Source organism: Oryctolagus cuniculus, chromosome 11 (assembly GCF_051225735.1).
Source record: "Oryctolagus cuniculus isolate XC-2025 breed Fujian yellow rabbit chromosome 11, ASM5122573v1, whole genome shotgun sequence".
Lineage (NCBI taxonomy): Eukaryota > Metazoa > Chordata > Mammalia > Lagomorpha > Leporidae > Oryctolagus > Oryctolagus cuniculus.
In genome coordinates, this window is record NC_142877.1 from 115,222,128 (window position 1) to 115,250,117 (window position 27,990).

Consider the following 27,990-nt stretch of genomic DNA (forward strand, 5'->3'; position numbering starts at 1 on the left):
GGGCCGCGCGGGCTCCCGCGCGGGGCACTCCGGTTTCTGAGGGCCAGAGACCGCGGCGCAGACACTGCCCGGGGCGGCGGGGCCGCTGGGCGCAGGCCGGAAGCCCCCCTGCCTCGCCGGCCGCCCCGCCCCGGGAGCCGTGCGCTGGGATGGGCGAGAGGCGGGATCCCGGCGGCGCCGCTTCCTGGCCCCCACCGCGCGCCCCGGCCGGCCTGGCCACGTCACCGCGCGGCCAAGGGCTCGCTGGCGGCGGCGCGGGCGGGCGGGCAGCGCGGGCAGGGCCCGACAGCGACAGGCCGCTCGGAAGTTTCCTGCAAGTTTGCTGGGCGCGGGCGCAGGGCCAGCAGGCTGGACCATGAACGTGTTCCGAATCCTCGGCGACCTGAGCCACCTCCTGGCCATGATCTTGCTCCTGGCGAAGATCTGGCGGTCCAAGTGCTGCGCGGGTGAGGGGCGCCGGGGGCGGGGGCGGGGGCGGGTCGCGGGGGGCTCGCTCGCTCGCCTGCGGCCGGGCGCTCGCTGCTCAGTGTCCGCTCGGGGCAGCGACTTCGGCTTGGGAGGCCTTGAAACGCTTTGTGTACGGTCCGGCTTCCAAAGCCGTGAAGTCCATCCAAGGAGGAGACCGCGGGATGCGGAGAGGGTGGGCTGCTGCGGCCGTTGTCCGCCCCACCCCCGCCTTGGCCTCGACCCTGCTGGTTGGAAGCTGAGGAGGGGACTCCCCACCATCTCCTGCCCTGTCACCATTGCCAGAGGGGGTTTGCCCCCAGGAAGGGGTCCCTGACTCTCTCTGTCCCCTTCCCCGCTCTGCACCCCTCTCAGGCTGGGCCCTCTCCCCCCTCCCTGGGAGTGGTAGGAGGCTGTGATGTGGCAGCCTGGGCGTGGCGCTGTCCCTGAGCAGGGCCCCAGGAGACTCAGGGCTGCCCCTGTTTGCCCGCTGTCCGGCCTGCCACTGGGGCAGCCCCCTGGGCTCTGCTCATGGTGGCCAGACAGAGCCAGAGCCAGGGGAGGCGGCCGCAGCCGTCTTTGTCCCTGGTGTCCCGGATGAGGGGCTACAGAGCTGAGCTCCTGCCCCGTGGGAGCCGGGGGTGGGGGCAGCGAGTGGCGCCAGAGGCCTCGTGCAGAGAGCAGCCCCTTTGCTGGTCCTGGAGGGCACTGGGGTGGGGGCACACAGAGGCCGCCGGACACAGGGCCTGTCCCTGGAGAGGCAGAGGACTCCAGGAGGGGCGGGGTCCAGATGTGGAACGCCCTTTTCTGCGCGGCCGGGGCGTCGGCACCTGGAGCTGTGGAAGGTTTGGGAGCAGGGGAGGGGTCCCGAGGAGCCGTGCAGAGTGGGGTGGAGGCTGCTCCGCAGGGGCGTGTGGGTGCTGGGGTGAGGGTCCCAGTGGAGGGAGTGACCGCTCACCCGGACGCTGTTTGGGTGTGGAATCTGCAGAGGGGCAGGCGCTCACGGTCCTGCAGGCCCCATGGCGGGAGTGGACCAGGAGGGCCGAGCAGGGCAGCGGGCAGCAGGCCCAGCGAGGGGGACTCAGCGCCCACCTGTGTCCACGCTCCCTTGTGACCGGGAGGTGGCGCCGTTGTCCAGCCCACTCCCTGCCAGGCACTGCGCAGGCCCCGTTGTGGAGACACCGGAGCCTGACCCCTGGGGAGCAGATGTTCTAGTGGGAAACCGCCCACGGTGGGCTGTCAGAGCAACTGACCCACGGGGACAAGTGCTGTGGGGCCAGGGCAGATGTGGGCCGGAGGGGTGGGCCGGGAGCAGGCCCCCCCTTTTTAAAGATTTATATATTTATTTGAAAGGCAGAGTTACGGAGAGAGAGAGAGAGAGAGAGCGAGCGAGCTCCTCTGTCGGTTCACTCCCCACATGAACACAACGGCCAGAGCGGGGCCAATCCAAAGCCAGGAGCTTCTTCCGGGTCTCCCACGTGGGTGCAGGGGCCTGAGCACCTGGGCCGTCTTCTGCTGCTTTCCCAGGCACATTAGCAGGGAGCTGGATCAGAAGAGGAGCAGCTGGGACACGAACTGGTGTTCATATGGGATGCCGGCACTGCAGACGGTGGCTTTACCGGCTGTGCCACGGTGCTGGCCCCTTGGGCTTTGTTCTTGCCCCACCACTGCCTTGCCTTGTGACCCGAGGCCTCTGTTTTCCCATCTGTCAAATGGGACAGAAGGCTGTGCCTGATCAGTCTCTTTCCTGCTGAGGGAGCCGGGGACCCTGGCCAGGCACAGGTTCAAGTCTTCCTCTCTGTCCTGGGTCTGTACGTGCCCCTGGCTTTTCTAGGAATTACTCATTGTTTTCCAAAGTGGGAACACCTTGTGGGCAAGATTGCCAGGGCTCCCGGAGCGCTGAGGGAAATCTGAGAAGCCAGACCTGGCCGCCGCAGATGAAGCCAGGAGATGGGCAGCCAAGACCACGGAGGCGGTGGCTGCGTGCCCCACCAGGGCTGCGGACAAGGTGTCTGGGGGAGCGCGGGGGTGGCCTCGGGTTCAGAGACCCCCGCCCCTTGTTGTTGGACATCAAATCCCAAAAGTGCACAGTCCCCGAGGGTCCCCCGCATCCCCGTGTGCCCTACGTCCTGTCTGGGTGACTGTTGGCTGATACCACGCAATGCGGAGTGAGTGCTTCTTACAGCCTGCTGTCTAGGGAATGGGCGGGGAAGAGGAGCTGTGCACCTGTTCAGGGCAGGTGCGGGCTTTTCCCCAAGTGGTTTCCACCTGCAGTAGTCGAATCCATGGGTGGGCACCCATGGGTGTGGGTTAGGGAGGCCCGCCATGTGCCAGGGGCTTCTTCACACACAGCCAGCCCCCCTGCTGCCCTCGCCCCAGCAGGTGCAGGGAAGCCGGGCTGGCCAGGACGGACTGGCAGGCTCAACTCCCGTTTATCGGTTCTGCCTTGTGTGGGGTGCCCACTTCACAGGTGAGCAAGGTGAGGCCCGGACGTGCCTGGAGCGCGCTGGCAGCAAAGCTGGCACCGGAGCCAGCACCCTCCCCGGCGTTACCACGCAATGCGGAGTTGCTGGTGGATCAGGAAACACATTCCCCGCCCCGCAGCTTCTCCTGCCGGCAGCCCATAGGGCCAATCCGGCTCCCTGCTAACGCGCCTGGGAAGGCTGTGGGAAATGGTCCAAGTGCTGGGTCCCTGCACCCGCGTGCGAGACGCGAATGGAGTTCCGGGCTCCTGGCTTTAGCCCAGCCAAAATGTTTCGGCCATGTGGGGAGTGAGCCAGTGGATGGGAAATATCTCTCTCTCTCTCTCTCTCTCTCTCTCTCTCTCTCCCTCTCTCTCCCTCTCTCTCCCCCGCCCCCCTTCTCTCTCTAACTCTGCCTTTCAAAAAAATAAATCTTAAAAAAAAAAAAGTGCATGGAAAATGAAGCAAAGGCCAGCGACCTGGGCGCGGTGTAGCTGGAAATCACGCACGGATCTCACCGTATGCATCGTTCGTGAACCCTCTGAGGATCCCTTGTGTGCGTGGATTTCCCAATTTTTTGCACCCAAACCAAGCCGACCTTGGATTGTTTTCCACAAGGCTGGAAGCACCCCGGATGTGTGTGGGGGGCTGTGGGCAACAGCGGGATCCGGGGGGGGGCTGCACCCCGCGCCCGGGCTGCCCCCACTCCCTGTGCTTTTCCGTAGTGTCTGATTTTTGTTTCACAAGGAGCAAACATAGGTGGGACTTTCGTAACTGGGAAAAGGGCTTTTTCAGTCTTTACATGTCAGAAAATAAAGCAGAACGCTCCGCCGGTCTCAGCCTGCTCCGCGCCCCTGGTGAGTCAGCGCCTCGGAGCGGCCGTGAGCTCCTTCCCGGCGACGGGGCTTCGGGACTGTCCCTGGGGCTCTGCGGGCGGCGCGGAGAGAAGCCTCGGCACCCCGCACCAAGCCGCATCTCACCACCCCCGACGTCCGTGCCAGAGCAGGCACGCGCGCACACGGGGGACTGGGAACGTGGTGTTCGTGTCTTAATTTGGCGCCTGGGAGCTCCGTGAGAGGGACGGCGGCTCCGTGGGCTCAGGGGAGGGCTGCGTGGCCTGGCCTGCGTGTGGCATGTGGCCTGGCGGGGCGGACACTCCGGGGGCCTCCCCAGCCCCTGCCCCTGCACCTCTCTGGGGGTGCGGGTGGGCCGCGGGCCTGCGTCCTCACTGCCTCCCGCCCCCTCTGCCGCAGGCATCTCGGGGAAGAGCCAGGTCCTGTTTGCCCTCGTCTTCACCACCAGGTACCTGGACCTTTTCACCAACTTCATCTCCATCTACAACACGGTCATGAAGGTGAGGCGGCGGGCTGGGGCGGGGAGGGGCCTCCGAGACCCTCAGAGCCTAGGGCATGCTGCCAGGCCAGCCGGATCAGTGCCCGCTCCGCTGGGCGCGGGCGAGACCTCAGCTTAGCCATGTGCCCAGTGGAGCGCAGGCGTACCAGAGAGGGGCTGGCCGCACAACTGAGGGTTCTGATGCGGACACCAGGCCTCGTGCTAGCCAGCACTAAGGGCTGGCCGTCGCCATGGTTCACCTCCAGAGTACGTATCTGGCCATCCACCCAGCAAAAAAAAAAAAAAACATATATATATATATATATTGATTTGAAAAATCAGAGTTACAAAGGTGAGGGGAGAGAGAGAGAGAGAGAGAGAGAGAGAGAGAGAGAGAGAGAGGCTGGTTCACTTCCCAAATGGCCACCACAGCTGGGCCTGGGCCAGGTCAAAGCCAAGAGCCTGGAGCTCCACCCAGGTCTCCCACGCCGGTGCAGGGGCCTTGGGCCGTGGACTCAGGTCTGTTGGGCTGAGCCTTCTCTGAGCTTTTCCCTATCCATGCTGGCTCTTAAGGCGCCACAGCTGAGCAGAGGGAGCCGTGTGCCCGAGCAAGTACAGTGGGAGGCGACTGCCGGGGTGCCGGTCGCGGAATGATTTTAACACCGGGAGGGTCTCCTTTCTCTCTCTCGTCTCCCGCAGTCTGGGGGCAGGCAGTCCAGACGCCCCCTGCGTGTCCTAGGTCCCGTCGCCTTCTGCCCCGCCATCCTGGGGCTGGCACCACTCACTGGCGTGTGACCTGGGCCCCACACTTGGCCTAATGCTCTGCTGTGGTGGTCCCGAAATTCCTGGTTTTCTTTTTGAGATTTTATCTCGAGAGGTGGAGAGACAGAGACACAGAAGCCGACAGAGCCAGCTCCCGTCTGCTGGTTCACTCCCAGATGCCTGCGATGGTCAGGCCTGGGCTGGGGCTGAAGCCAGGATGTGCCGTGGCAGGAAGCTGGACTCAGAGCCAGGTGCTCCGATGTGGGGTGCGGCTCTCCCAGCCCCCCGGCCCCGGCCCCCGGCTCCTTAAACAGTGGACTTTCATTGTGCAGTGGGCCTGGGGAGTCCTGAGTGTGTTCTGCCCTCCATGTAGCCACCGGGCAGCAAGGAGGAGGGACAGAGCAGCGGGACACCTGCCCACTGGGCAAACCCTGGCTTTAAAGAAAATTTATTTGAAAGGCAGAGAGAGAGGGAGGGAGACGGTGATCCGCTGGTCCACTCACTACATGGCCAGCAGCTGGGGCTGGGCCAGGAGCTGGGAATTCTGACTTGGTCTCCTGTGTGGGTGGCAGGAACCCAAGTACTTGAACCACCGTCGCCAGCTGCCTCCGGGATACACATTAGCAGGAAGCCAGAGTCACGTGGCGCTGGGACACCGTCCCAGGCAACCTGGCTTTGGGATGTGAGCCTCGGGTCTTAACCGCTGCACCAAACGGCCGCCCCAGGGCTGTGACCATTAGCTTCCAGGCCAGCAGACCCAGGGTGGGGGCACGACCCTCGGGATCGGGGGCACACGGAACCTGGCACGTGGGCTGAGCACCGCTCTCTTTTTAGGTGGTCTTTCTCCTCTGTGCCTACGTCACAGTGTACATGATCTATGGGAAGTTTCGGAAAACGTTCGACAATGAGAATGACACATTCCGCCTGGAGTTCCTTCTGGTCCCGGTCATTGGCCTTTCCTTCCTGGAGAACTACAGCTTCACTCCGCTGGAGGTGAGGGGCACCCGGGTGTTCACCCCCCCAGCTGGCACGCTGGCACGCTCTCGGCACCCTGCCCTCCGCCCCGGGGGATGCTGGGCTTGCCCTGAGCTTAGAAGGAATTGGCAACAAGTTACAGCGCTGCTGCAGAACCGGCTCATGCAGTATTGTGCAGAACCCAGCAGCCGTCAGCCCGCCTGGGGCTGTGGTCCCAAAGGAGCAAGTCAAGGCCACAGCTCATGTTCCCTGCAGCTGATGTTTAACCTGACTCGGGCCATGGCTGTGTGCTCTGACTGTGGGATGACTTAGCTTCCCAGCACACGGGGCACTAATGCTCCGATAAATAACACCCCGAAAGAGGACTAGTGGGCCCGTGGATCCTTGGGCACCCAGCACCCCCGAGACCTGAAGCTGGTGGTTATGGGCTGCTGTTTGGAAAACTGGCGTCAGTTCTGTCAAATGCATGTAACAAGGCTCCACAGCGTGGGGCTATGGGAAGGTTCACGCTGTAGTCAGACTGGTAGTGCGCACACGTCTGATACCTGCACAGCAACAGGATACAGGCCGAAGGCTGACGCTGAGCACGTGGGCTCTCCCCGTCGCCAAAGGCTGACGCTGAGCACGTGGGCTCTCCCAGTCGCCGAAGGCTGACGCTGACACGTGGGCTCTCCCCGTCCCCCCGGGCAGTGCATTGTCACCTCGTAGGGAGCGGGCCCTTCCCGCCTCGCTCAGTCCCCGGCACCCTGCTCTGGCAGATCCTCTGGACTTTCTCCATCTACCTGGAGTCGGTGGCCATCCTGCCTCAGCTCTTCATGATCAGCAAGACGGGAGAGGCCGAGACCATCACCACTCACTACCTGTTCTTCCTGGGCCTGTACCGGGCCCTCTACCTGGCTAACTGGATCAGGCGGTACCAGACGGAGAATTTCTACGACCAAATTGCTGTGGTGTCTGGAGTAGTGCAAACCATCTTCTACTGTGACTTCTTCTACTTGTACGTGACCAAAGGTAGGTGCTGCTGGCACTGGGCCAAGGAGTTACGCATTGGACATGAGGCCGCGGGGGTGCTGCCCCTCCCAGGGGCAGGGGTATTCTCAGGGACCAAGCAGTGCCATGGAAGGTGAGACGCACCAAGATACTCTGCGTACTCTGTGAAATGTACAGGCCAGAGCGTGTGTACGAAGGGCAAGGCAGGAACCAGCTTGGTGTGATACACGAAACCATGTGGCCAAGTCTCTAAACCTCAAGTCAGTACCAGTTCCCAGGGCCTCACAGGTGGGCAACGGGGCTGGCACCATATTCAGATGGCCACGGGCAGGCACTGGAAGGGGTCATGCCATCGCCCCACACCCATGCCCTAAGTTCAAGTTCTGGGTGTTACCATCCATGCTCCTGCTAACGGACAGCCTGGGGGGCAGCAGTGACTCAAGCCACCCATGTGGGAGACCCAGGTCGGCCTCTGGACTCCTGGCTTCAACCTCGTGTGGGCATTTGGGGAGCAAACCAGTGATCATCTGCCTTTCACATAATTAAAAGGAGGGGGGTTAATCCCGAACCAGCTTGGTTTCAACAGCCTAACAGCTTCTATGAAGGGGGCGTGGCCAGCACAAGGTGTGGCGGTTCCTGAAGCAGTCCTTGCATCGCTGACACTCCCCCCTCCATTTCCTTCCCAGTCCTTAAAGGAAAGAAGCTAAGCCTTCCAATGCCCATCTGAGCCGCCTCGGGGATGAGACGGCGCATACCTCCGCAAGCACATGGAGTAAACCTCCCCGGTGTTCCTGGCAACTGAACCTAACCGTGACTGGGCTCGGAAACTGGCTCGTGTGGATTTCAGCAAAGCACTGGTTATTAATCTAGAAGACCACCTCATCAGTACTCTCCCTTAAATACCCTCTAGAGGAAGCCAGAAACCTAGACCAGCTGCCCACATATGGTGCCCACGTCCACTGAACAAGCTCTCTTGTTCCAGCCTGAGTGGGTGAAGAAGCTGTGGGAGGCTCCCCAAGGCCCTGGCCAAAGCCTCGCCCACGCGGAGGATGCATGTTCTTGTGGGACTTTCACTTTCCGGGTGGGAGGTCCAGAGGCGACAGCCGCCAGGTGTGAGATGTGCCATCTCTACGCGGCCCTCAAGCCACAGCTTGGCAGGGGCTGGGTGGTCCTGTGCCCCGCCCTCCAGCCCCTCCCGTGTGGCTGCCGCTCACAGGGTGCCCGTTTCTGGAAGCGCCTACCCCACAGGCCTGTTCTGACTCGTTTCTGTATGCAGACCTATCAGCCCCACCTCCCTTTTGGTCTTCGGTGCTTCTGAACCCAAACTGCGTCCTCACTTTGTCTTGAAGCAAACAAATTATTGTTAAGGGAACCACCCCAGAAACAGAACAATTTTTAAATAAAGTAAACTCACAGCTTATTGTCAACAGTGTTTTTATTTATACCTACAAAAGAAAACAAGATGGTATCAAAAGGACAATTTACAAACTAAGAATACTAACATAGCTCTCGGCATCCTGTGGCTGAGCATCACACGTCTAAGAATCTTTCACGTCGTAACACAACAGGAATGTGTTCAGAGACCAGCAGAGACATGAACAGAGAGCACTGATCCCAAGCAAAAGCCACCAACCTTTTAGATGATCTAAGTCCACACAATGACTGTAAGGAAGGGTTGGGAGAAGCAGCCCCTAGCTCAGCACTGAAACCCCTTTCCCCGCAACGCCATCATCATCATCCCGCGAGGACTCTTCTGCCCATGTTCGGAGCCAGCGTGGGGCGGACATGGAGGCAGGAGAGTCGCTCTACAGCTAGAGTTCGGCGCTGCCCAGGCCACAGAGCTTTTGAGGTCTGGAAGTTGCTGTTACTCGGGTTGTAGGATCACAAGTCCCTGGTGGAAGAGGGAAGCAAGCAGCCCAATCACTGCCTGCTGGAGCAGACTCCTCCCCAGCGGATGCTTTCAGAGCCGCGTGCGCAGAGCACCCCCTGTGGGGGAACCTCTATGCTTAAGGAAAAAACAATCAGATTCTGGCCTTGGGAACCACGTCCACAACAGTCAGTGCTTGGGCAGCGCTCTGGGGGAGGGGCGCTCTGGTGAGACGCACAGAGCAGTCTGCCGCGTGCTTCCGTGCCTACCAGCCTCCCTCGGCCTCAACTTCTGCAGGATGGGGAGAAAAAGAGAAGTTAAGGAAGAAGAAAGTGGAAAATAAAAAGGATGCCCACGCCCTCACATGCAGTCCTTCAGCTGGCGCTGACAACCTACCTGGACGCTGCCACTGGATACTCAGACCCCTCAGAGCCCTCCCTTCCTTCTCCTTGAGGAGTTTTAAAGGGAAAACAAAAACAAAACAAACAAAAACAAAAACAAAACAAAGAAAACCCCAAAACCCCACAAAAAGCCCTCAAGTATCTAGGTATTGCGTTCTTACAAACCAGCACGCACTCTCAGACCACGGCCGAAGAATGGAATGGGCTCCTCCCCCTCAGCTGGGTCCTCGGTGAGCGACACTGACTACGAGCATACAGCGGGTGGCCCGGGGGTTCTGGGACTGTCTGATTGCTCTTTTGTAATGGTGACAGAGAGTGGAAAGGCCTCTCCAGGTCCGCCTGTGACAGATGTCACCGCACCAGGAGCGCTACAAAGGGGCGAACTCACCTGCCTTCAGTGCGGGAAAAGGACTGAGCCTCAAGCGCTGCCTACCCGGCAGGAGCCGAGTGCTAGGAGGCGCAGGACGTGCGTCCCGAAGCCGCTGGAAAGCACTGCGCAAACGGGCACGAGACAGGCGCTCTCACTAAGTGTGTAAGATGCTTCATTCACGGTAACTTGGCCGAAAGGGCAGAGTAACTGTCAAGGGGCTGCTTTTATTCTAGCTCTACGAATACTGAGTTGAAAATGATGTGCCCATTTTCAGCACGTTGTTTATGATCAAGGGGCTGTTTGCACTGCAGGTGGATGCAGACTCCACCGGTTAAAGTTGTCTCCAGTGAGCGTTACTGTTCATCTGCTACAGCAGCTGTCTGGGCTAGAAAACCAATCTCACAGGAGGTCCCTGGTTGTAAGACAAAGAAAAATGGGCAGCTTCCCCCTAGAGACTCAGATGCTACCATCCAACCTCTGCAACATAAAGACAGACACACTCTGAGCCAGCCATTCCATTTCTAACCTGACACTAATATTGTTATTTTTCAGTAATTGAGGGAGGGAAAAGAGTGGAAGGCAAAGTGTTAACAGAGCAAAACTAATTAGGAATTTTAAATGTGAAATGCACTGAAGTCCTCATCAGCCAGAACGACAACAGCAAAGCTCTGTCTTAAAACTCATCAGGCCTGAGGAACCCCATTCCGATTCGAGAACCACGAAGCAGCACTATGGAAAGTGTGCAGGGAGATCCCTCTAGGTTTTCCAACCCAGTAAACACAAACGCTGTCTTCTTTTTGATCAGCACCCCACCCACCCACCCAAACTCAGGACAACAAAAAATGGGCTCCAACACAATGGCCTAACACCTTACTTTTTCTCTTAAGATGAAAAATTGCTCAATATCCTCAACATGCAAAAAGCTGGGGGAAATGAATCTCTTCCAGTCGGCTAGATATATTTTTACAAACTGTTATTACAGACTGGATCACTTTGGTGGGCAGAAGAAACCTGGCAGTGAGCTCTAACTAATCTGCATGAAAGACAAATCACAATGGTTGGGGGAAAAGAAAAAGAAAGAACACAAAGCGGGGGAGGGGGGAGGACAGTGCTCCTTTACATGTAGTTAAGCCTGCACGAGTCACTACCACCGAGTGGCTTCATTTACGTGAAGGAGGCGGGGGCGGAGGGGGGGGCGGGTACTGGTAGGCAGTCTGCCCCATGTAACCTATCATATTGGTAGCTCCTGGAGGCTGTGCAAACTGTTGTGACATCAGTGGCTGTGGCTGCTGCCCAGACCGGCCTATCCCACTAAACTGCTGGCTAGAGCTCTGTGAACTTCTCCCAGTTGTGGTGGTGCTACTGGCTCCGTAAGTGCCAGCACCGTATTCCTGGGCCGTATAGCCACTGGTGCCATAAGCAGCTGCCCCATAGGTGCCTTGACCATAGGTGTATTGGCCTGCTTGAGCTCCAAAGGCGGAATTTGGACTTCCATAGCCACTGCCATTAGCATAACCGGCTCTATCGGTTTCAGCACGATCTCGATAGCTTGCAGAGTCTCTCCGGCCACCATCCTTGACTCCTCGAAGCCGCCGGTCACACTCATCCTGATACATCAGGTTGGGATTGTTGGCTGAGGAAGTGGTCCGGTACCGAGAACGGCCTCCTGACGGAAGGACAGAAGGCAACTTTAAATTCAAGGAACGCGATCCAGCCACAGCTGTATCAACACGAGTGACTGCACGTTCCCTGGATCCCTGAAAGCAGCCTCTAACTGGTAACATCAGTAACATTCAACGATACCCAGCTTGGCACCCTTCCAACTTGGCACCCTTCTAGGGTCTCGACTACTTGAGGACGACCAACCAACACAATTTTGGGAGTTTCTGGGATTCTACTGTGTTTTGGGACAATCTGGAGATTCTACTGTATTTTAGAACTGTGTCGTCCCAACTGTCACATCTCACTCCATAAAGAGGACCAAAAACACTAGGTAAGTATTTTGAACGTATTAAAAAGCAATGGTAATTTAGCTTAATTTTTGAACATGCGCTATACATTTCAAAACTCAAAAGATGAGTTTCAGATTGTCATCTACAAAAATACTGTGCTGCAAAAATAGGACAATTACGACAAACTTTACATTTTCTTATTTAGCAGAGCTTATGGAAACTACTGAACACTGTCCTCTTGTCTTCACTAAACATCCACCTCAAAGCCTTCACAGTATTCAGAAAGACGAGACACAGCAACGTCAGGAGGAAAACACCTCGGCAGCGCCTGCAGAGCTCCAGGGCTCAGCCTTACCCCCTCCGCCGCCGCCGCCTCTGTGGTCCACCAGCTGCATCAGCTTGGGGTTGATGGCCTGATTGGCCTCCTCCAGCACCTTGATCAGCTCTCTGGCCTGCTTCAGGTTCCCTGGGGTGAAGAAGGTATACGCAGTGCCCTTGTTGGTGCTACGAGCCGTTCGGCCAATACGGTGCACATAGTCCTCTGAGCTGTTTGGATAGTCATAGTTGATCACAAACTTGACATCTTCCACATCTGCAGTCGGCGACGCGTCAGTGTGCAGGTGGATGTGGCAGGGAAAGAGAAGAGAAAGGACATGCCAACAACAGGTGGGAAGCACGAATGCAGATGACAGCAAGAGGAGAGAAGATCAAGTTAGTAACCGCTCTGAGCAGGAACAAAACAAGACTCATCCCAACAGAGTAAAAGAGGATTGATTAGTGGTTCCTGGGACATGCATGGGACACTATAAAAGCCGACGGAAACCCCGATCATTCAAACTCCAATCATTCAAACTCCTGCCTCTACTATGCGGCCAATATACTGACAGGAGCTACACCAGAACTGGTCTTTAACAAATTCCTTTTCGAAACTGGAATCGTAGAAGAGAGGCGTTAATTCGCAAAGCCAAATCACTTCTACTCTGTTGGGAGAAGCCTGGCAAACTCTACCAACACCACGACAAACTTACCTTCCAGCCAGTCACAGAGCAAAATGAGAAAAGGAGTTTCACAGACTCATTACTATGCTTTGCAGACTTAATCCAAACATTTACGTTAGGCTGATTCCTTTCTGCTCTTGCATCTTAAAACACTGATCACAGCCAAAGTCAAGTCTATACCGATTTTTCTTTTGCATAAATATTCTGATTATTTTTCTCTCGATTACCACAAGAACACATTACACTAAAATTTCACTCTACCAAGCCCAGCTTCTGCCAAATGAGTGTTTTGCTCAACTCAAGGTTATTTTAACCCAGTACTTGTTTCAATTATTGCAGATTGTCTATGTGACCTGGGAAATTATATAAATAGCCAAAGAATGTGGGAAAAACCATGAAACCTTGAGACAGTTTGATATTCTGTCCACTGCTGAGAATTGGGCTGAGTAACTTCCTAATGCTTACAGTATGTAAATGTTAGTGTAATGCTTTCAGCTAAATGTTTTTTAAACCTACTTAAACAACAAATTTAATATAACAAAGAATCCTAATGTTTTGTGGAAAAATCTGCATTTTACAAAGAATATTCAGAAAATATCCTAGATAAAACACAGATTTTTGTGATATAAGTAATTAAAAAACATTCTCTGTTTGTTACCAGACCGATGCACACTCCCTCCTCCTTTGGGAAACCGCTGCAGCCGATCCCGTCTCTTTGCCTTTTATTTTTGGCGGCCTCCTTTCGAAAACTCCGCCTTCTGACACGGGACCACTGGAGCGCGGGGAGCATGCATCAAGGGTCCGTGGCAGTGAGAAGTCCCCACACACGCTCGCTCTGTGAACTGGCTTAGATGCTTCTCTGTAGCCCCATTTGGTTGCCATGCGCCGGAGAACCTGGGTTCGGGTAAAAATTTCAGGTCCTCCAACGCCTCCCCCAAGGATAATTGGGGTGATTGTAGAAAAAAATAATTAATAAAAAAAAAGCAAGTTACATCCAAAGGGTCAGACCGCATCTATTGCCCAGACTGGATTAATTTCAGGGGGAAGGGGAGATGATTTTTTTTTTTTAAAAATCAGCTGTTGGTACAGGGCTTATGAAGAGGGGCATTATGTCTGTTTCTTATTACAATAAAGGCTCCTCAGTCTTTACTGACCCTTAAGTCCTGAATCACACCAGAAAGACGAGAAGGCACTTATCACAGGGGGCAGCGTGAGTCTCCGGCTCGGGTCGTTGATGCAACAATTAAAAAAATGTACAGGGCCAGGAAGGACGTTAAGACGGGGTGGGCGGGGAGGAGGGCTGGGGCAAGGCGGGGGTTATATCCGTGACCACATCTTCAGAGCTGGAGCAAGGCTCCCTAGTCAATCCCAGTGTGTGCGACCACGGAAAGCAGAGCAGGCTCAGCCCCTGCGCTGGACGCACAGAGGCGGGCTTTCCGGACGGGAAGCACTGGGCTCTGGGATCAACAGTTCAGACGCTAACACTTGGAGGGAGTTCTAGAGGGGTTCAGTGGGGGGCAGAGGCATGGTGCAAGTTCTTCACACTGGAAAGGCGTCCTGTGTGCACACGGCTGGCTGAGAGCACGTAAGAGCAAGCGCGGACCTTGGGCTTCCTCGAGTCAGGCCTGCCCTGATGTTACTTGTGCACTGCCACAATACCAGCTTGCCGCCTTTAGAGAAGATGCTGTAGCAGGGTAAGAAATGGACAAGTTCGTGCTTTGGCCAGCTGCCCAGGATAAGAAACTGCCCTGGGAAGTCCTACGACATGGCCTCTAACTCCAATCGCTAACTAGGAGGGACTGAGACCAGCCAACAGGCTCATCTAGAGCTACTTCGGCCCAATGTAGATTTGCCTCGGCCATGTACTGAGTGATCTGCAGCTGATATCAAAGCTTCTGTTAAAAAACAAAACAAAATAAATTCAATATTTTTAGCTTAACAGTGTGTAGTTTAAACAAAAAAAGAAAAAATCCCAGTGGAAAGGGATTCGTGATTGCCTGTTATAAGTATGACTATCACAGAATCGTGGGAATCAAAGAACTTACCTGAAGGGACATTTAAGAGGCCATCGCTTGACAGGAAGTGAAAAAAGGCCTGGTGACTCAGCTGAAAACTGCGCCCCTGTCTGTGAGGTAGAAGCCTTCACTTTCCAGGATCCTGTAGGACCTTGGTCAGAGTTCTGCCATTGCGGTGGGTTTTCTCCCTCCTTTGATTTTTACAAGGCAGCACACAAAGGGGCCCGAAACAAGCACTGATGATGAGTAACAAGAAACAGACTCGAGGGACCTTCCCTCTCCCTCACTGCGCGAGCGAGGGGTGGGGTGAAGAGTCTAAGTCATTCTAATGGTAGCCAATTGATTTGGTTTCGATATGCAAGGGAACATGGAGCATGTTTTTAATTGTCTAGGCAAGATGCACAAAGAAGCTACCAGCACATAGCAAGCCTGTTTAAAAACCACCATTACTGAAAGCTTGTATAGAAACTGCTTTCAGGCCTCCACCTCCTCTCCCAACAGGCCCAAGTTCTAACGGCACAGATCCAGACATGACCTCAGAGGGCAGAGACAACCTCCCATCATGGCTGCGAGCCACCACCTCTGAAGGAGGGGACGGACATTTCAAGGGATACAAAGGCTTCATCATTTTGTGCCCTGACTTGAACACTGGCTTCTACTCAACAGCATAAGGGAATACAGTACTTCTCACCTTACTGGGCAAGACACTAAATGCCCAACAATTTAAAGATTTCTTGGTCAGAGAAATAATCTCACTTTTTAAATAGAAAAGTTGTGAGTCAGATCTACTGATTATCTTGTAATGATGGGTAACACGCCACAAGCTGTCTGCATAGATCTTAAGCCAGAGTGGGTCTCAAACTTCAAAGAACACTTCATATGAAGCTCAAATTAGGAAACACATCCATGATACGAGAATGGGGGGGAGGAGGGGATACAATGCCCATGAATATTTTAAGGAAAATCGGGCAATAAAGATGTAATTGCTGAATGATATTGTATCATAAATCTATTTAATCTCATTTGGGAACTAGGCCTCTATGTTCAAATCTATGTATCTATCTAACATTGACAGACTGGTATTGGAAAAAAAGTTAACTCAAACTAGCTCGTAATAGCTACCTAGGTTCGATCAGGATCACTGCACCCAGCCAGGAAACAGGAAAACCAGGAAGAAGCTGAGCTGTCCAACTGTGTATCTCCTCTCCCCCTAACTGAATAGTCATGCCTAGGCCTTGCTGCAGACCAAAGCCTGTTTGTTAGGAGCAGGAAGAGACTTTGAAAATGAAAGAAAAAACAAAACCAAGGTTTTAAAAAAATCGTGGGGGGAAGGGAAAACTCTTGCTTTTAACTCTTTTAAATATTTATCTAAACGTATGTACATACAACTCTAAATTTGAAATGATGAATATTTAAACAAAAAAGGTACATATACCACTGTCAGAGACACCTATCTATACAAACCTAGCCCACGGGAGGCTACATCTGTGGCAATGAGGATGGGAGCCTTTCCAGAACGGAACTCTGTGGGGAGCAAAAAGAAGTTCTGTCAAGGTTAAGTGGCACATCTTAAAATGGCAGATTCTTACATGAGATTGTTAAAAATCCTCATCATTTTTTTAGCAGAGGGACGATAGACCAGGAAGTAACTTCTACTGATAAATGACAATCTATGTCCGTTAGCAACAAAAACCAACGTAAGCCCAAGTATTATTTCCCCTAGAAGTTATGTCCCAAGTGTAGTGTGTTTGTGTCTGGAGTGTTTAAAAGATTTCCCACTGCTAATGCTCCAAATGCCTCCAAACGCCAAGGCTGGGCCAGGCTGAGGCCAGCAGCCACAGACTCAAGCCGGGTCTCCTAGCTGGGGCAGGGACCCGCCTACTTGGGCCCTCCTCTGCTGCCTTCCAGAGCATCCGCGAGCAGAAAGCTGTAACGCGGAATGGAACCGGGACTCGAACCCAGGCACGCAGATATGGGATGCAGCAGCTTCCGCACCACTGTGCCAGACGGCCTGCCCATGAGGTGTTAACAGATACCCAGCTGTGAGAAACCACTACTCAGCCTGCAGAGACAAAATGTCTACTAGCTGGTCCTCAACAGATTAAGGAAAAAAAAGCCCATGGAAAAATGCTCAGTTCTGGACTTACCATTAAGAACCCAATCTCTTTCTGGTTGACTCTTGTCCCCATGGATACACATAGCTGGCCACCTATGAAAAGAAAAGTGACCAATGTTTCAGAAGGTTTTAAAATAAACAAAACTAAGCTATATATAAAAAGAAACGCTGCCCATAATTCTGATGAACTCCTAAGACTCCTAGAAACAGCCTTCATCGAAGAGTAAGCCGCACGCCAGCGTTAAAGTGAGACCTCTGCAACACTGACCACAAATCCCCACTCAAAACCCGGTGCTGCACTCACCCATCTCTGCGCATCCTCCGAGTGAGGTCATCACAGCGTCTCTTTGTCTCCACAAATATGATTGTTTTGTTTTCCTTTTCAGCCATGATTTCCTCCATCAGCTGGATCAACCTGAAAGACCGTGTTACAGCCACTGTGTCAGAGACCTCCCTATATATTATGCAGAAGATAGGTCTTCTCCCCAAGTTAAGGAATTGCTTTCTCACTACCCTTTAAAAGGCTCAGTAAACACATGTTGGACACTCACTCACAACTGCTTTATGTTCCTGAGGAACATCAACTCACACTACTCTCACGGCAAGTCTGAAGTAGGTGCAATCATCTCCATTTCACAGATGGAAGAACTAAAGAGAAGGTGAGCCTAAACCTAACATTAAACAGCTGGAAATTAGCAGGACCAGGATTCAAACCCAAGGATCGGCCAGTGCAGCCACTCAATAGGCTAATCCTCCGCCTAGCGGCGCCGGCACACCAGGTTCTAGTCCCGGTTGGGGCACCGGATTCTGTCCCGGTTGCCCCTCTTCCAGGCCAGCTCTCTGCTGTGGCCAGGGAGGGCAGTGGAGGATGGCCCAAGTGCTTGGGCCCTGCACCCCATGGGAGACCAGGAGAAGCACCTGGCTCTTGGCTTCGGATCAGTGCGGTGCACTGGCCGCAGCGGTCACTGGAGAGTGAACCAACGGTAAAGGAAGACCTTTCTCTCTGTCTCTCTCTCACAAAAACAAAAACCAAAAACCAAGGATCTAGAACTCTGGCCTTTAACCACAGGGCTCTGGTGAATGCTAAACAAGATGGTATTTTAGAAAGCTAGCCAATTGGGGCTGGCGCCACGGTGCAAGTTAACCCTCCGCCTGCGGTACTGGGATCCCATATGGGTGCCTGTTCTAGTCCTGGCTGCTCCTCTTCCAGTCCAGCTCTCTGCTGTGGCCTGGGAAAGCAGAAGATGGCCCAAGTCTTTGGGCCCTTGCACCCACATGGGAGACCTGGAACAATCTCCTGGCTCCTGACTTTGGATCGGTGCAGCTCTGGCCATTGTGGCCATCTGGGGAGTGAACCAGCACCCCGGAGGAAAGAAGACTTTTCTCTCTGTCTCTCCCTCTCATTGTCTGCAACTAGAAAGCTAGCCAATGCTTATGTTTTCAGGCCTCAAAAACCAGTGGCTTCTCAAATTCTTTACTTCTGGATTATTAGGAAAGACTTATCAGCATTAGCAGAACAAGACAGTGCCATCTCCCGCGTACTTGTGGTCCTTTTCGCTCTCCATGCAGACATCCACAATCTGGAGGATGTTGTGGTTGGCGCTCAGCTCCAGATTGCCCACGTTGATCTGGGTGTAATCACGCAGGAAGTCCTCCGCGAGCTGCCGGACTTCTTTCGGCCAGGTTGCACTCCACATCAAAGTCTGCCTATCAGGCTAGCAGAAAAAGAAAGGTTTTCTTTTAGGCTAAGGAACTGCACAAGAACCTCTGAGTGCAACGAGGCAACGCATGAGCTTCACGTACCCTGATTTGGTCAACAATTTTACGGATCTGGGGCTCAAAGCCCATATCAAGCATTCTGTCAGCCTCATCCAGTACAAGGTAAGTACACCGACGAAGATTTGTCTTTCCCGACTCCAGGAAATCTATTAGGCGTCCAGGAGTAGCTATGCAGATCTCAACACCTGTAAAATAAAATTAAATCCAGCCAATTAAGACTCACACCTACACTGCCCAAGCCTCACCAAATAAACTCCGCAGCAGCAGCGCCGGCGGCTGTGCCCGGCGCCACAGAGCGGGCAGAAGGAGCTTCCAGAGGACCAGACTCGCACCCAAGCCTCTAGCTGTGGTGAAGCTCGTTCTCCCTCAAACAGCTGTCTTCACCTCACCTGAGAGTCGCTAAGCTGCTGGAACACTCAGTACTCCACTAGAACACACGACTCAGCTTCATTCACAGAAACCGACACAGCGAGCCCGAGAGCAGCTCCCCGGCCGGCGCCTCATTACCTCGCTCCAAGTCCCGAATCTGAGGCCCTTTGGGAGCACCACCATAGATGCACGTGCTCTTCAATCTGGAACATTTGCCATAGTCGTCAGCCACCTGCTGCACTTGCTGGGCAAGCTCTCTGGTAGGAGCCAGCACTAGACACTGCAACAGGAAGGGAAAGCGAAACCTTGATACGCAAGGAAAAGGAAAACGCACACCAACCAAGTACTCAAGGCAATCGTTCATTGTTGTCCGATATGGCAATCTCAAAATACGCGACTGGGTAAGGGAAGTGGCAGGCAGGGAGTCAAGTACTCCAGAATGTGTGAAATTATTAATTTTAGTATTTGGCATATACTATTGATAGATTACGACTCTACCTGTCACCTGCAGATTTACAAATGGTACTACCCAGTCATAAAGGGGTAACTAAAAAAATGGACAAGTGGCTTTAAAATATTAAAGCAACAAAAACATGGATTAAAATATTAGCAAGAGGGGCCGGCACTGTGGTGTAGTACATTAATCTTCCACCTGCAGCACCAGCATCCTACATGGGCACTGGTTCTAGTCCTGGCTACTCCTCTTCCAATCCAGCTCTCTGCTATGGCCTGGGAAAGCAGTAGAAGATGGCCCAAGTGCTTGGGCCCCCAACGTGGGAGACCTGGAAGAAGCTCCTGGCTCTTGGTTTTGGATGGGCATAGCTCTGGCCGCTGTGGCCATTTGGGGAGTGAACCACCAGAAGAAGATCTGTCTCCTCTCTCTCTCTCTTGTTTTCTGTAACTCTCTCAAATAAATAAATAAATAAAATCTTAAAAAAAAATTTAGCAAGAAACACGTGAGTAAGATAATGGCAGGGCTGACACTTCTCAGTTAGGTTCTATGCCAGGTGTATTAGGTAAAAACAGACAACTTACATATAATGTGACAATTCTGTAGAATCCGGCCAAAACTACAAAATCCAGACTCTGAGTTAAAGTTTTCATACATACCACTGACATATAATGATCCTGATTCTGTGCCCTTATCCATTAACATCAGCTAATTCAATACAGCTAACAATCAGTTATACAAAACACATCACCTACTATACAAACTAATATATTATGGTATAATATACATATTTCTAAATTTGAATGGCAATTTAAAAAAGCAATATATCCAAATGCTTGGAGATTGTGATGCAAACCTTATACCAAATAGCCTAAGTGAAAATGATCAGACCAGAAAACTGTGCTGCCCTACAAACATTTATAAAAAAATGCATGCACAAAGAATACATATTCCCCAACCTGATTTTAAAAACCACAGGACAGGGATCTCTTTCATATCTCTTTTGTATTTCTCATTATTGAGCGATTAAAAATTGCTCTTGAATTTACCGCATAGAAGTGCATTTTGATGAACACAGATTGTTTATCATTTAAGAGTAGACTTTGGTGTGTGATGCTGGGCTGATCATTTAAACGTACTTCCAGATATGGAGGGTGGAATTAAGAATGAAATCAGATAATGCATGTAAAGCAATAATCAATAAATCACATCTTTCTTAGAACTATAAACAAACTGAAATATACTTACAATTGGGCCATCTCCCCTTTCCAAGTATGGCTGGTGGTTAATATGAACAATTGCAGGCAGCAAATACTGGAGTGGAAAAAGAATGACAGTCTTACATCATCACAAAAACAAAAAACAAAACACAAGAGCCATGCAAATTTGAACCCAAAAAGGCTTCCACACTGATAGCTAGAAGTTGAAATACTCCCTATATTATCTGAATTATACTTTTATAAAAATTGAGAATATATGGACAACCCTAATAGCAGTAAGAATCACTTTCTAGTACATACCGCCAATGTCTTCCCAGATCCAGTTTGAGCAATGCCCACCATATCCCGACCACTAAGAGCCAATGGAAATCCCTGGCACTGAATTGGTGTTGGTTCTGTGAAGTGCTGATCCATCAACACATCCATTACATACTCTGCAAAAGAATAAATATGCTACTGTTCTAAGCAAAACTAAGGACACAGACAAAATGTGTTCCTAAAAACTGTTACGCTCCCTGAAGGCAGGATTTATCCAAGTATTTTATCTTTACTGAATCTCACAGCTACTGCTGAGAGGACTGCTGTCCCTGGGGGATAGCTGGGGATGGCTCAAGTATTTTGGTCCCTGGGCCTGGTCCAGCTCTGGCTGTTGTGGGCATTTGGGGAGTGAAAACAGCAAGACAGACGCTCTCTTCTGCCTTTCAAATGAAATGAAAATAAAGAAAAAAGTTCACAGTCTAAACTGGAGAACATATGAGCACAAAAATTTCTAAGCACCAACACGGTATTTACTGCTAGCCATGAACAGATTTTTCAGAAAAATTTAAACCATTATGTAAAATACATTAACAATTTTGCAAAACGATTCCATTTGTCTTTGCAATTCTGAGCCTAGGTCAAAACTTTAACCTATTATTCATGTTTACCACTCAATAGTTAAGCTTATGCAATGAAGAACACTCACGTGGGAAGTTGGCATGATGGAAGGCAAACACAGGTTTAGGACAAACATCTCCCCCTCTCACTGTGATCTCTTTCTTCCGGCGTAGCTCATCAACCTCATACTATGGAAGTAAATGAAGACAAATTAGTAAACAAGTTATTTCAAATACTTAAAACTTACATTCCTGTCAGCTGGAAAATCAACACCCAATCCACAGTCACAGTGGCAAATATACGTAATATCTTTATAAAAATTATTTGAGAAAAAAGAAAAAAAAATAAAAATTATTTGAAGGGCAGAGTTATATATATCAACATAGACACACAGAGAGTGAGAGCAAGAGCGATCTATCTTCCATGCACTGGTTCACTCCCCAAATGGCCGCAACAGCAAAGCCAAAAACAGAGGAGCTCCGGTCAGGTCTCCCACGTGGTTGCAATGGCCCAAGCACGTGGAACATCTTATGCTTTCCCAGGCGCACTAGCAGAGAACTGGATCAGCTGGGCTTGATCCACCACTCAATTGCAGGCCCTGTATTCACTACTGGTTTTATATATATTCAACTTTGTGAGTTAATTAACAATGTAGGTGATTAAGGGTTCTATTTCCACAGGAGAAAACAAACTCAAGAGAGTCAGTCATGGCGCTGGAGCTGTAGTGTAGCGGGTCACGTCTCCGCCTGCGGCCCTAGCATCCCATATGGGTGCTGGTTCTAGTCCGGGCTGCTATTCTTCTGATCCAGCTCTCTGCTGTGCCTAGTGAAGTAGCAGAGGTTGGCCCCAAATGCTTGGGCCCCTGCCTGCACTCACGTGGGAGACCTGCAAGACACTCCTGGCTCCAGACGGGCTCAGCTCCAATTGTTGCAGCCATTTGGGGAATGAACCAGAGGATGGAAGGTCTTTCTCTCTGTCTCTCCATCTCACTGTCTATAACTCTACCTCTCAAATAAATAAATAAAATCTTAAAAAAAAAAAAGTTATTCACCCACCCAAGGTCAGAACTAGGAAGAGAGGAAAAAATATAACAAGGAAGTTCAGGCCCAAGTTTTCAATACACTTTCTTCTGAACAAGTAACCATTTTATGGATAGAATGGAAAGCAATCATAATGAGGTTAAAAAGACTATACAATGTTGTTTTAAAATTACACTTCATAGACGAAAAGACATTGCCCAATGTACAAGACCGTTAAAACCATGTATGGTAAATAGGTCAGAGAGCACTCAGCACGAGAAACCCGCCCACGGGGTGTCTGCCTCTCAGGAGCATCAGAGGGCTTCCGAAGAGCCCAAGGGACTTCTCACCCCCCAGAGAAACCTCAAGGGCAACAGCAGTACACAACCAAACTCTTGCTCATACTGCACATAAAAAGATAAAAACAAACTTACTGGAGTCAGCCTTGCTACTTCTGGATGTTCCACATAAAAATTCTTCTCAAACTTGGGAAGCTCACTCAAATCCCATTTCTTCTTACGTAAACGCTCCCCAGGATTACCAAATTTCTTCAGGGGAAGGCCACCACCACCTCTTGCTCCAAACCTAGAATCAGCATTTTAAATCAATTAATATTATTGTACCTTACATGGCGCACACACACACAAAGGTGGACTCCCAGTATACACCAGCAGTCTCCCAGACTGTTTTATTACTCTTCAGTGCTTAAAATAGAATCTGACAATAAATACAGTACAAGTTAGCAACAAGCGGTACTGGGTACCAACTGTACACCAAACACTGTTTTAAGTAGTGCTAAAGACACTGTGAATGAAACAGACCTAAGTCTCTACTCCCGCGTAACAGACATGCAGGGAAATACCGAGCTTAAATCAACAGCCAGGCTGTGGACAGCGGGAAAATGCCAATGTAGGTGGAGCCCACACTCGGAGCAGCTTCTTGGATCTCTCCCCTGTGACGAGCCCTGCTACTGTCTGCTCACCTGGGCAGGAAGACCACTGGGACCTGTGACAGACTGCTGGGCTGGTCTTCACCTCGTTTACGCTACTCAAAGACCCACAACTAAGATGTATGACCTTTTCTTCCTCCTCTTTCCACCTTTTACTTTTGCTCTCAAATAGAACTCATATGAAGAAAAAGCTATTAGTAAGTTACTTAAGGTTTTAAAAGCAAACAGATTATTAAAATCCATTTCTAGGAGTGGGCCTTCAAGACAGAGTGCCTGGGCTCAATCCCAGCCCCACTCCTGATCCAGCTTCCTGCTAGCATGCGCCCTGCGAGGCAGCAGGTGATATCTAAAGTACTTGGGTCTCCACTACCCAAAGTGGGTAGAATTCCAGGTTCCTGGCTTTGGCCTGGCCCAGCCCTGGGTGTTGCAGGCACATAGGAATATATCAATAGATACAAGACCTCTTCCTTTCAAAATAAAAAATTAAAAATGCTTTAAAATGAATTTGTGGTTAAAAATTGACTCATTTTTGTGCAAGGCAGAGTTAGAGAGGGGAAGAGACAAGACAAACTTCCCTCCCCTACTCCACTCCACAGATGCTACAAGGGCTAGGACTGCAACTCCACCCAGACTGTTCACTTGGCTGGCAGGGGCCCACGCAGGCATCAGCAGGGAGGACGACTGGAAGCAAGAGTAGCCAGGACTCCAACCAGCACTCACGTAATTCCAGATTCCAGCATGGTGGTGGCGTCTTAACCCATCACACAGAACTGGCCCCTTTTGTGTTTTGTAGCAGGTAAGCTCAACTGGAATACAAATATGGCCACCCACCGAAAATGAAATAGAAAATACAAGCTACTTTCCCTAGAAAAATCCTAACAGTAAGATGGCCTTCATTTCCCCTATTTCAACCTACGCAAAGTTTGGGGCTGTGTTTGGCACACAAATTGTATAAAGTGTTTTTTCATCCCATTTCCTCACTCCTTGTGAATCACCTCACTGAACTGAATTTCCCTTTCCCACCCTAACCCACCTGCACAAAGTTCCATTCTGCAGCGGACAGGCAGTAGCTGCACTCCTCTAAGGGCCCTCAGCTCTCTACAACTGAAAGCATCAGAACCCTCGGCTCAGACAGCAGGCAGGGCTGGTCCCAAGACAGTGAGTGGTGTTTCAAGAGTCAGAACAGTCAGCCAGACGTTTCTCTACACGTGAGTGCCCCGGGTTCACTGCATAGTCACACCCACAGGCAGGAACTGGGCTAATGCCGCTGACTGAACTGCTTATCCAGAAGAGACTAGGAATGCAAAGAAAACTGAAAGCACAGGGAGACACCTATCAGTGACATTTTGAATACGCACTCAGGTGTAAGGCTCAATGTTACACAGACCAAAGGCCACCTGGAGTGGCTCTGTCGCCCACACCTGTAAAGCAGCAAACACTGTAAAGTGCTCAAGAAACAGTCTGCAGAGACCGCCAGCCTGCTCTCACACGGATCTCAGGTGTGACTCCACTGCTGTTACCACATACGTTTTCTTTGAAGGCTTATTTGAAGCTTATCATTGTTATTTTAAAAAATTGTTTCTTGGGGCCAGCACTGGGACACAGCATGCAGGTAAAGCCACTGCCTGCAATGCAAGCATTCCACATAGGGACCACTTCAGATCCCAGCTGCTCCACTTCTGATCCAGCCCCCTGCTAAAAATGGCCTGGGAAAAGCAGGGGAAGGTAGCCCAAGGGCTTGGGCCCCTGCACCCACGTAGGAGACCCATAATAAACTCCTGGCTTCAGCCTGGTGCAGCCCTGGCCATTGTGACCAACTGAAGAGTGAACCAGCAGATGGAAGATGTCTTTGCCTCTCGCTGTGTAACTCATATGGCCACCGGTTCAGGACCCAGCTGCTCCACTTCCAATCCTGCTCTCTGCTATGGCCTGGGGAGGCAGTGGAAGATGGCCCAAGTCCTTGGGCCCCTGCACCCGTGTGGGAGACCTGGAAGAAGCTCCTGGCTTTGGAATAGCACCACTCCAGCCAATTGGGGAGTGAAGCAGCGGATGGGAGAACTCTCTCTCTCTCTGCCTTTCCTTACCTGTGTAACTCTTTCAAATGAATAAATACATCTTTTAAAATAAATCTTAATTCAAGTCATTATGGAAGTTTAAAAAAAATAAATAAGATATTTTAAGAATTGTTTCCTTTTCTGCCAATTGTTCTTTATTCAAAATCCATTTTAAAGACATCATTTGAATTCTAAGGTTTTTTGGAAAATACACTGCCTTCTACGTCTAGAATTAAAGCTGACCTCACCCTTTGAGAGCCTTTTACCCTTGTAGAACTGAGCCTATCCACATGTCCATCACACACGTCCCATCCCACTCCTTGGTGTTATCCTGCTCATTCAGTGTTTACTCACTATAAAGTTTAATTTTGCTTTGCAAGGAATTCAGCTTTGAAGAGCCACATACTAACAAAGCAAATCTTTCTAGTTTTCATGTACAACACATCATTTCTGGACTGTGCATGCACACACACTGACCGCACCCATTCCCCTTTCAAAGCAGTAATTTAGTTACAAATGAAGCAGCAACTCCAATCAGAAATAACAGTGCACAGTGAAGGTAGGGAGGGGCACAGACCTTACCAAAGAATGTCATCTTGTTTCAAATACATTTTCAAAGTTTTAGAAATGCTGTCTGATAGTGTGGATTGCCAACTTTTCAAATTTTCTCTTACCGTTAGGAAGTATTAAATCACTCACTCACAGTGAAGAAACAGAATGTAACAGTACTCTGGCAGGCAGCCTGTGCCTGCCCACTCCAAGCAGACACTCCTCACCAGAAGGACTACCGTGACCTGTGCCCTCTCTTGGTTTGTATACCCCGCCCTACTTATGTGCGTTCTGGAACGTTCCCAACCTACCACGATTCGCTTTCTCACTAAACACGCTTGTGTCACGCATGCTGACGCAAACTATTCTTTGTCACTGTTGTGTTGTATTCAACTGCATGAAGACCCACGATACACACACGCTTCCAATATTCTGTTGTTATGAACATGTCATTCAAGCGTGTTTCACGTACATGGCTCCCAGGGCATTGTGGGCAAGGATTTCTCCAGGCTTGAGTATAACACTGGGGAACTGGGACATTTCCAACGTCTATACACTTTTTCTAAGTGCTTGTTCTGCAAATTTCTAAACTTAACACGAAGCGAACATTTCACTTCTGGCCTCCAAATTTAACACTAAGATAAAATCTTTTTATTCCTTTAATAAGGAACACAGCAAAATAATTCGTTTTCTGTCCATCAAGCGGTCACTGAAGTGACTGGTAAGTCTGGTACTTATGCACGTGAACCACGAGCGAGAGTAATGTCGGGGGAGAAACTGAGCACAATCACGCACATTGTCTCTCGGTTCTCTACGGGACAGCCGCGTAAAGGCTCAGAACAGGCTGAGAGGCGAGGGCTCTTCAACGCCGCACCTGCGTTATGCAGCCACAGGACTCTCCATCCAGATGCCATTCGTTACATTATTTAAAAAAAACAGTGGCAGGCCAGAAAAAAAAAAAAGTATGGCAATTTATTTTTTTTCAAGCTAACTGAGATACTTGAGCCCCCGTGTGCTGCGAGGAATTCCAGGGAACGCAGCACCAGGAACTTCCTGGCCGGGAGGCTGAGAACGAGAAGTTCACGCGGGCCAATGGCAGCACCAAAACATTCAAAAACTAACTCCGCTACCGACAAAAAAACCACCCGAACACGACGTGCGGGCGGCACCGGTGCTTCCCCAGGTATCTGCTGCGGCCTAAGCACTGCTGCCCCCAGCCTGCGGGCCCCCCAACGGTGCTCGCCGGGGACACCTCGCAGAGGAAGCCATTTCGCGTTCCGATTTTTCCAGACACACACGGCGGCGGCGGCGGCGGCGGCCCGGGCAGATCAAATGACCGGGCCGGAGCGGCCGGGCCCGCCAGCCGGGAAGCCGAGGAGGCCCGGCCGCCCCTCCCGCGGCCCCCGGGGCGGAGCCCGCCGCGCCGCCTCACAGCCCGCGCGGGAGGGCCCCCGCCGCCGCCCCGCGTGACCCCGGGGCCGAGGCCCGCGCACGGAGCCGCTACCGGGCCCCGGGGGCCGGGGGCGCCGCGGCCGGGGCCCTCCCGCGCGGCCGCCTCCGGAAGCCGCTCGCCCCACGCCAGGCCTCTCGTCTGCTCTCTCCTCCCCCCTTACCCTCCACGGTCACGATCCCGGTCCCGGTCCCCGAAGCCGCCACCGCGCATGGTCCCAAATGGATAAAGATCTGGGAGCGGAGCACGGATGGCCGGGCTCGGGAGGGCCTGCGGCTCCGGTCTGGTGACGACCGATGGCGGCGGCGCCTCCGCTGTTGGGGCGGCGGCAGGCGCGGCGCTCTCTCGCTCCGACGCGCTGTCTCCCGTCGCAGACGCCACCGTCGCCGCCTCTCTCGTCGGAGACGGGAGCACAACACAGAGAATCGGGGATATAAAATCGGTGGGCAGGTTTGGCTACGCTCAAACCCGGCAGGGCCGCGGCTCAAGCGTCTCCTTCCTTCCCAGCGACAGCACAAAATGGCGGCGGCCGCTGAGACTGCTCCAACTTAACGCTACGTACGTCGGAGGCGCTACGTAAACAGCGTCTC

The 27,990-nt window shown here is 51.9% G+C and overlaps 2 protein-coding genes across 3 annotated transcripts; one reads left to right on the forward strand and one right to left on the reverse strand.

Annotated features, from left to right (window-relative positions):
• Positions 1-264: 264 nt before the first annotated feature.
• KDELR3 (KDEL endoplasmic reticulum protein retention receptor 3) lies at positions 265-8,385 on the forward strand. Of its 2 annotated transcripts, none has more exons than XM_002711393.6 (5): positions 265-446; positions 4,160-4,260; positions 5,835-5,993; positions 6,734-6,986; positions 7,652-8,385. In XM_002711393.6, exons 1-5 carry the CDS (start codon positions 356-358, stop codon positions 7,690-7,692), a joined length of 645 nt encoding a protein of 214 aa, XP_002711439.2. In that variant the 5' UTR covers positions 265-355; the 3' UTR covers positions 7,693-8,385. The 2 variants fall into 2 exon arrangements, with proteins under 2 accessions (XP_002711439.2, XP_089163765.1); XM_089307639.1 differs by lacking the exon at positions 265-446 and adding an exon at positions 3,455-3,763.
• DDX17 (DEAD-box helicase 17) lies at positions 8,383-27,990 on the reverse strand. The gene is made up of 13 exons (XM_008257043.5): positions 27,564-27,990; positions 22,833-22,983; positions 21,468-21,567; positions 20,804-20,937; positions 20,532-20,597; positions 18,971-19,112; positions 18,488-18,648; positions 18,227-18,399; positions 16,989-17,099; positions 16,716-16,777; positions 16,033-16,092; positions 11,911-12,147; positions 8,383-11,269 (listed from the first exon to the last, which is right to left on the reverse strand). The coding sequence occupies exons 1-13, from the start codon at positions 27,611-27,613 to the stop codon at positions 10,764-10,766; spliced, it is 1,953 nt and encodes a 650-aa protein (XP_008255265.1). The 5' UTR covers positions 27,614-27,990; the 3' UTR covers positions 8,383-10,763.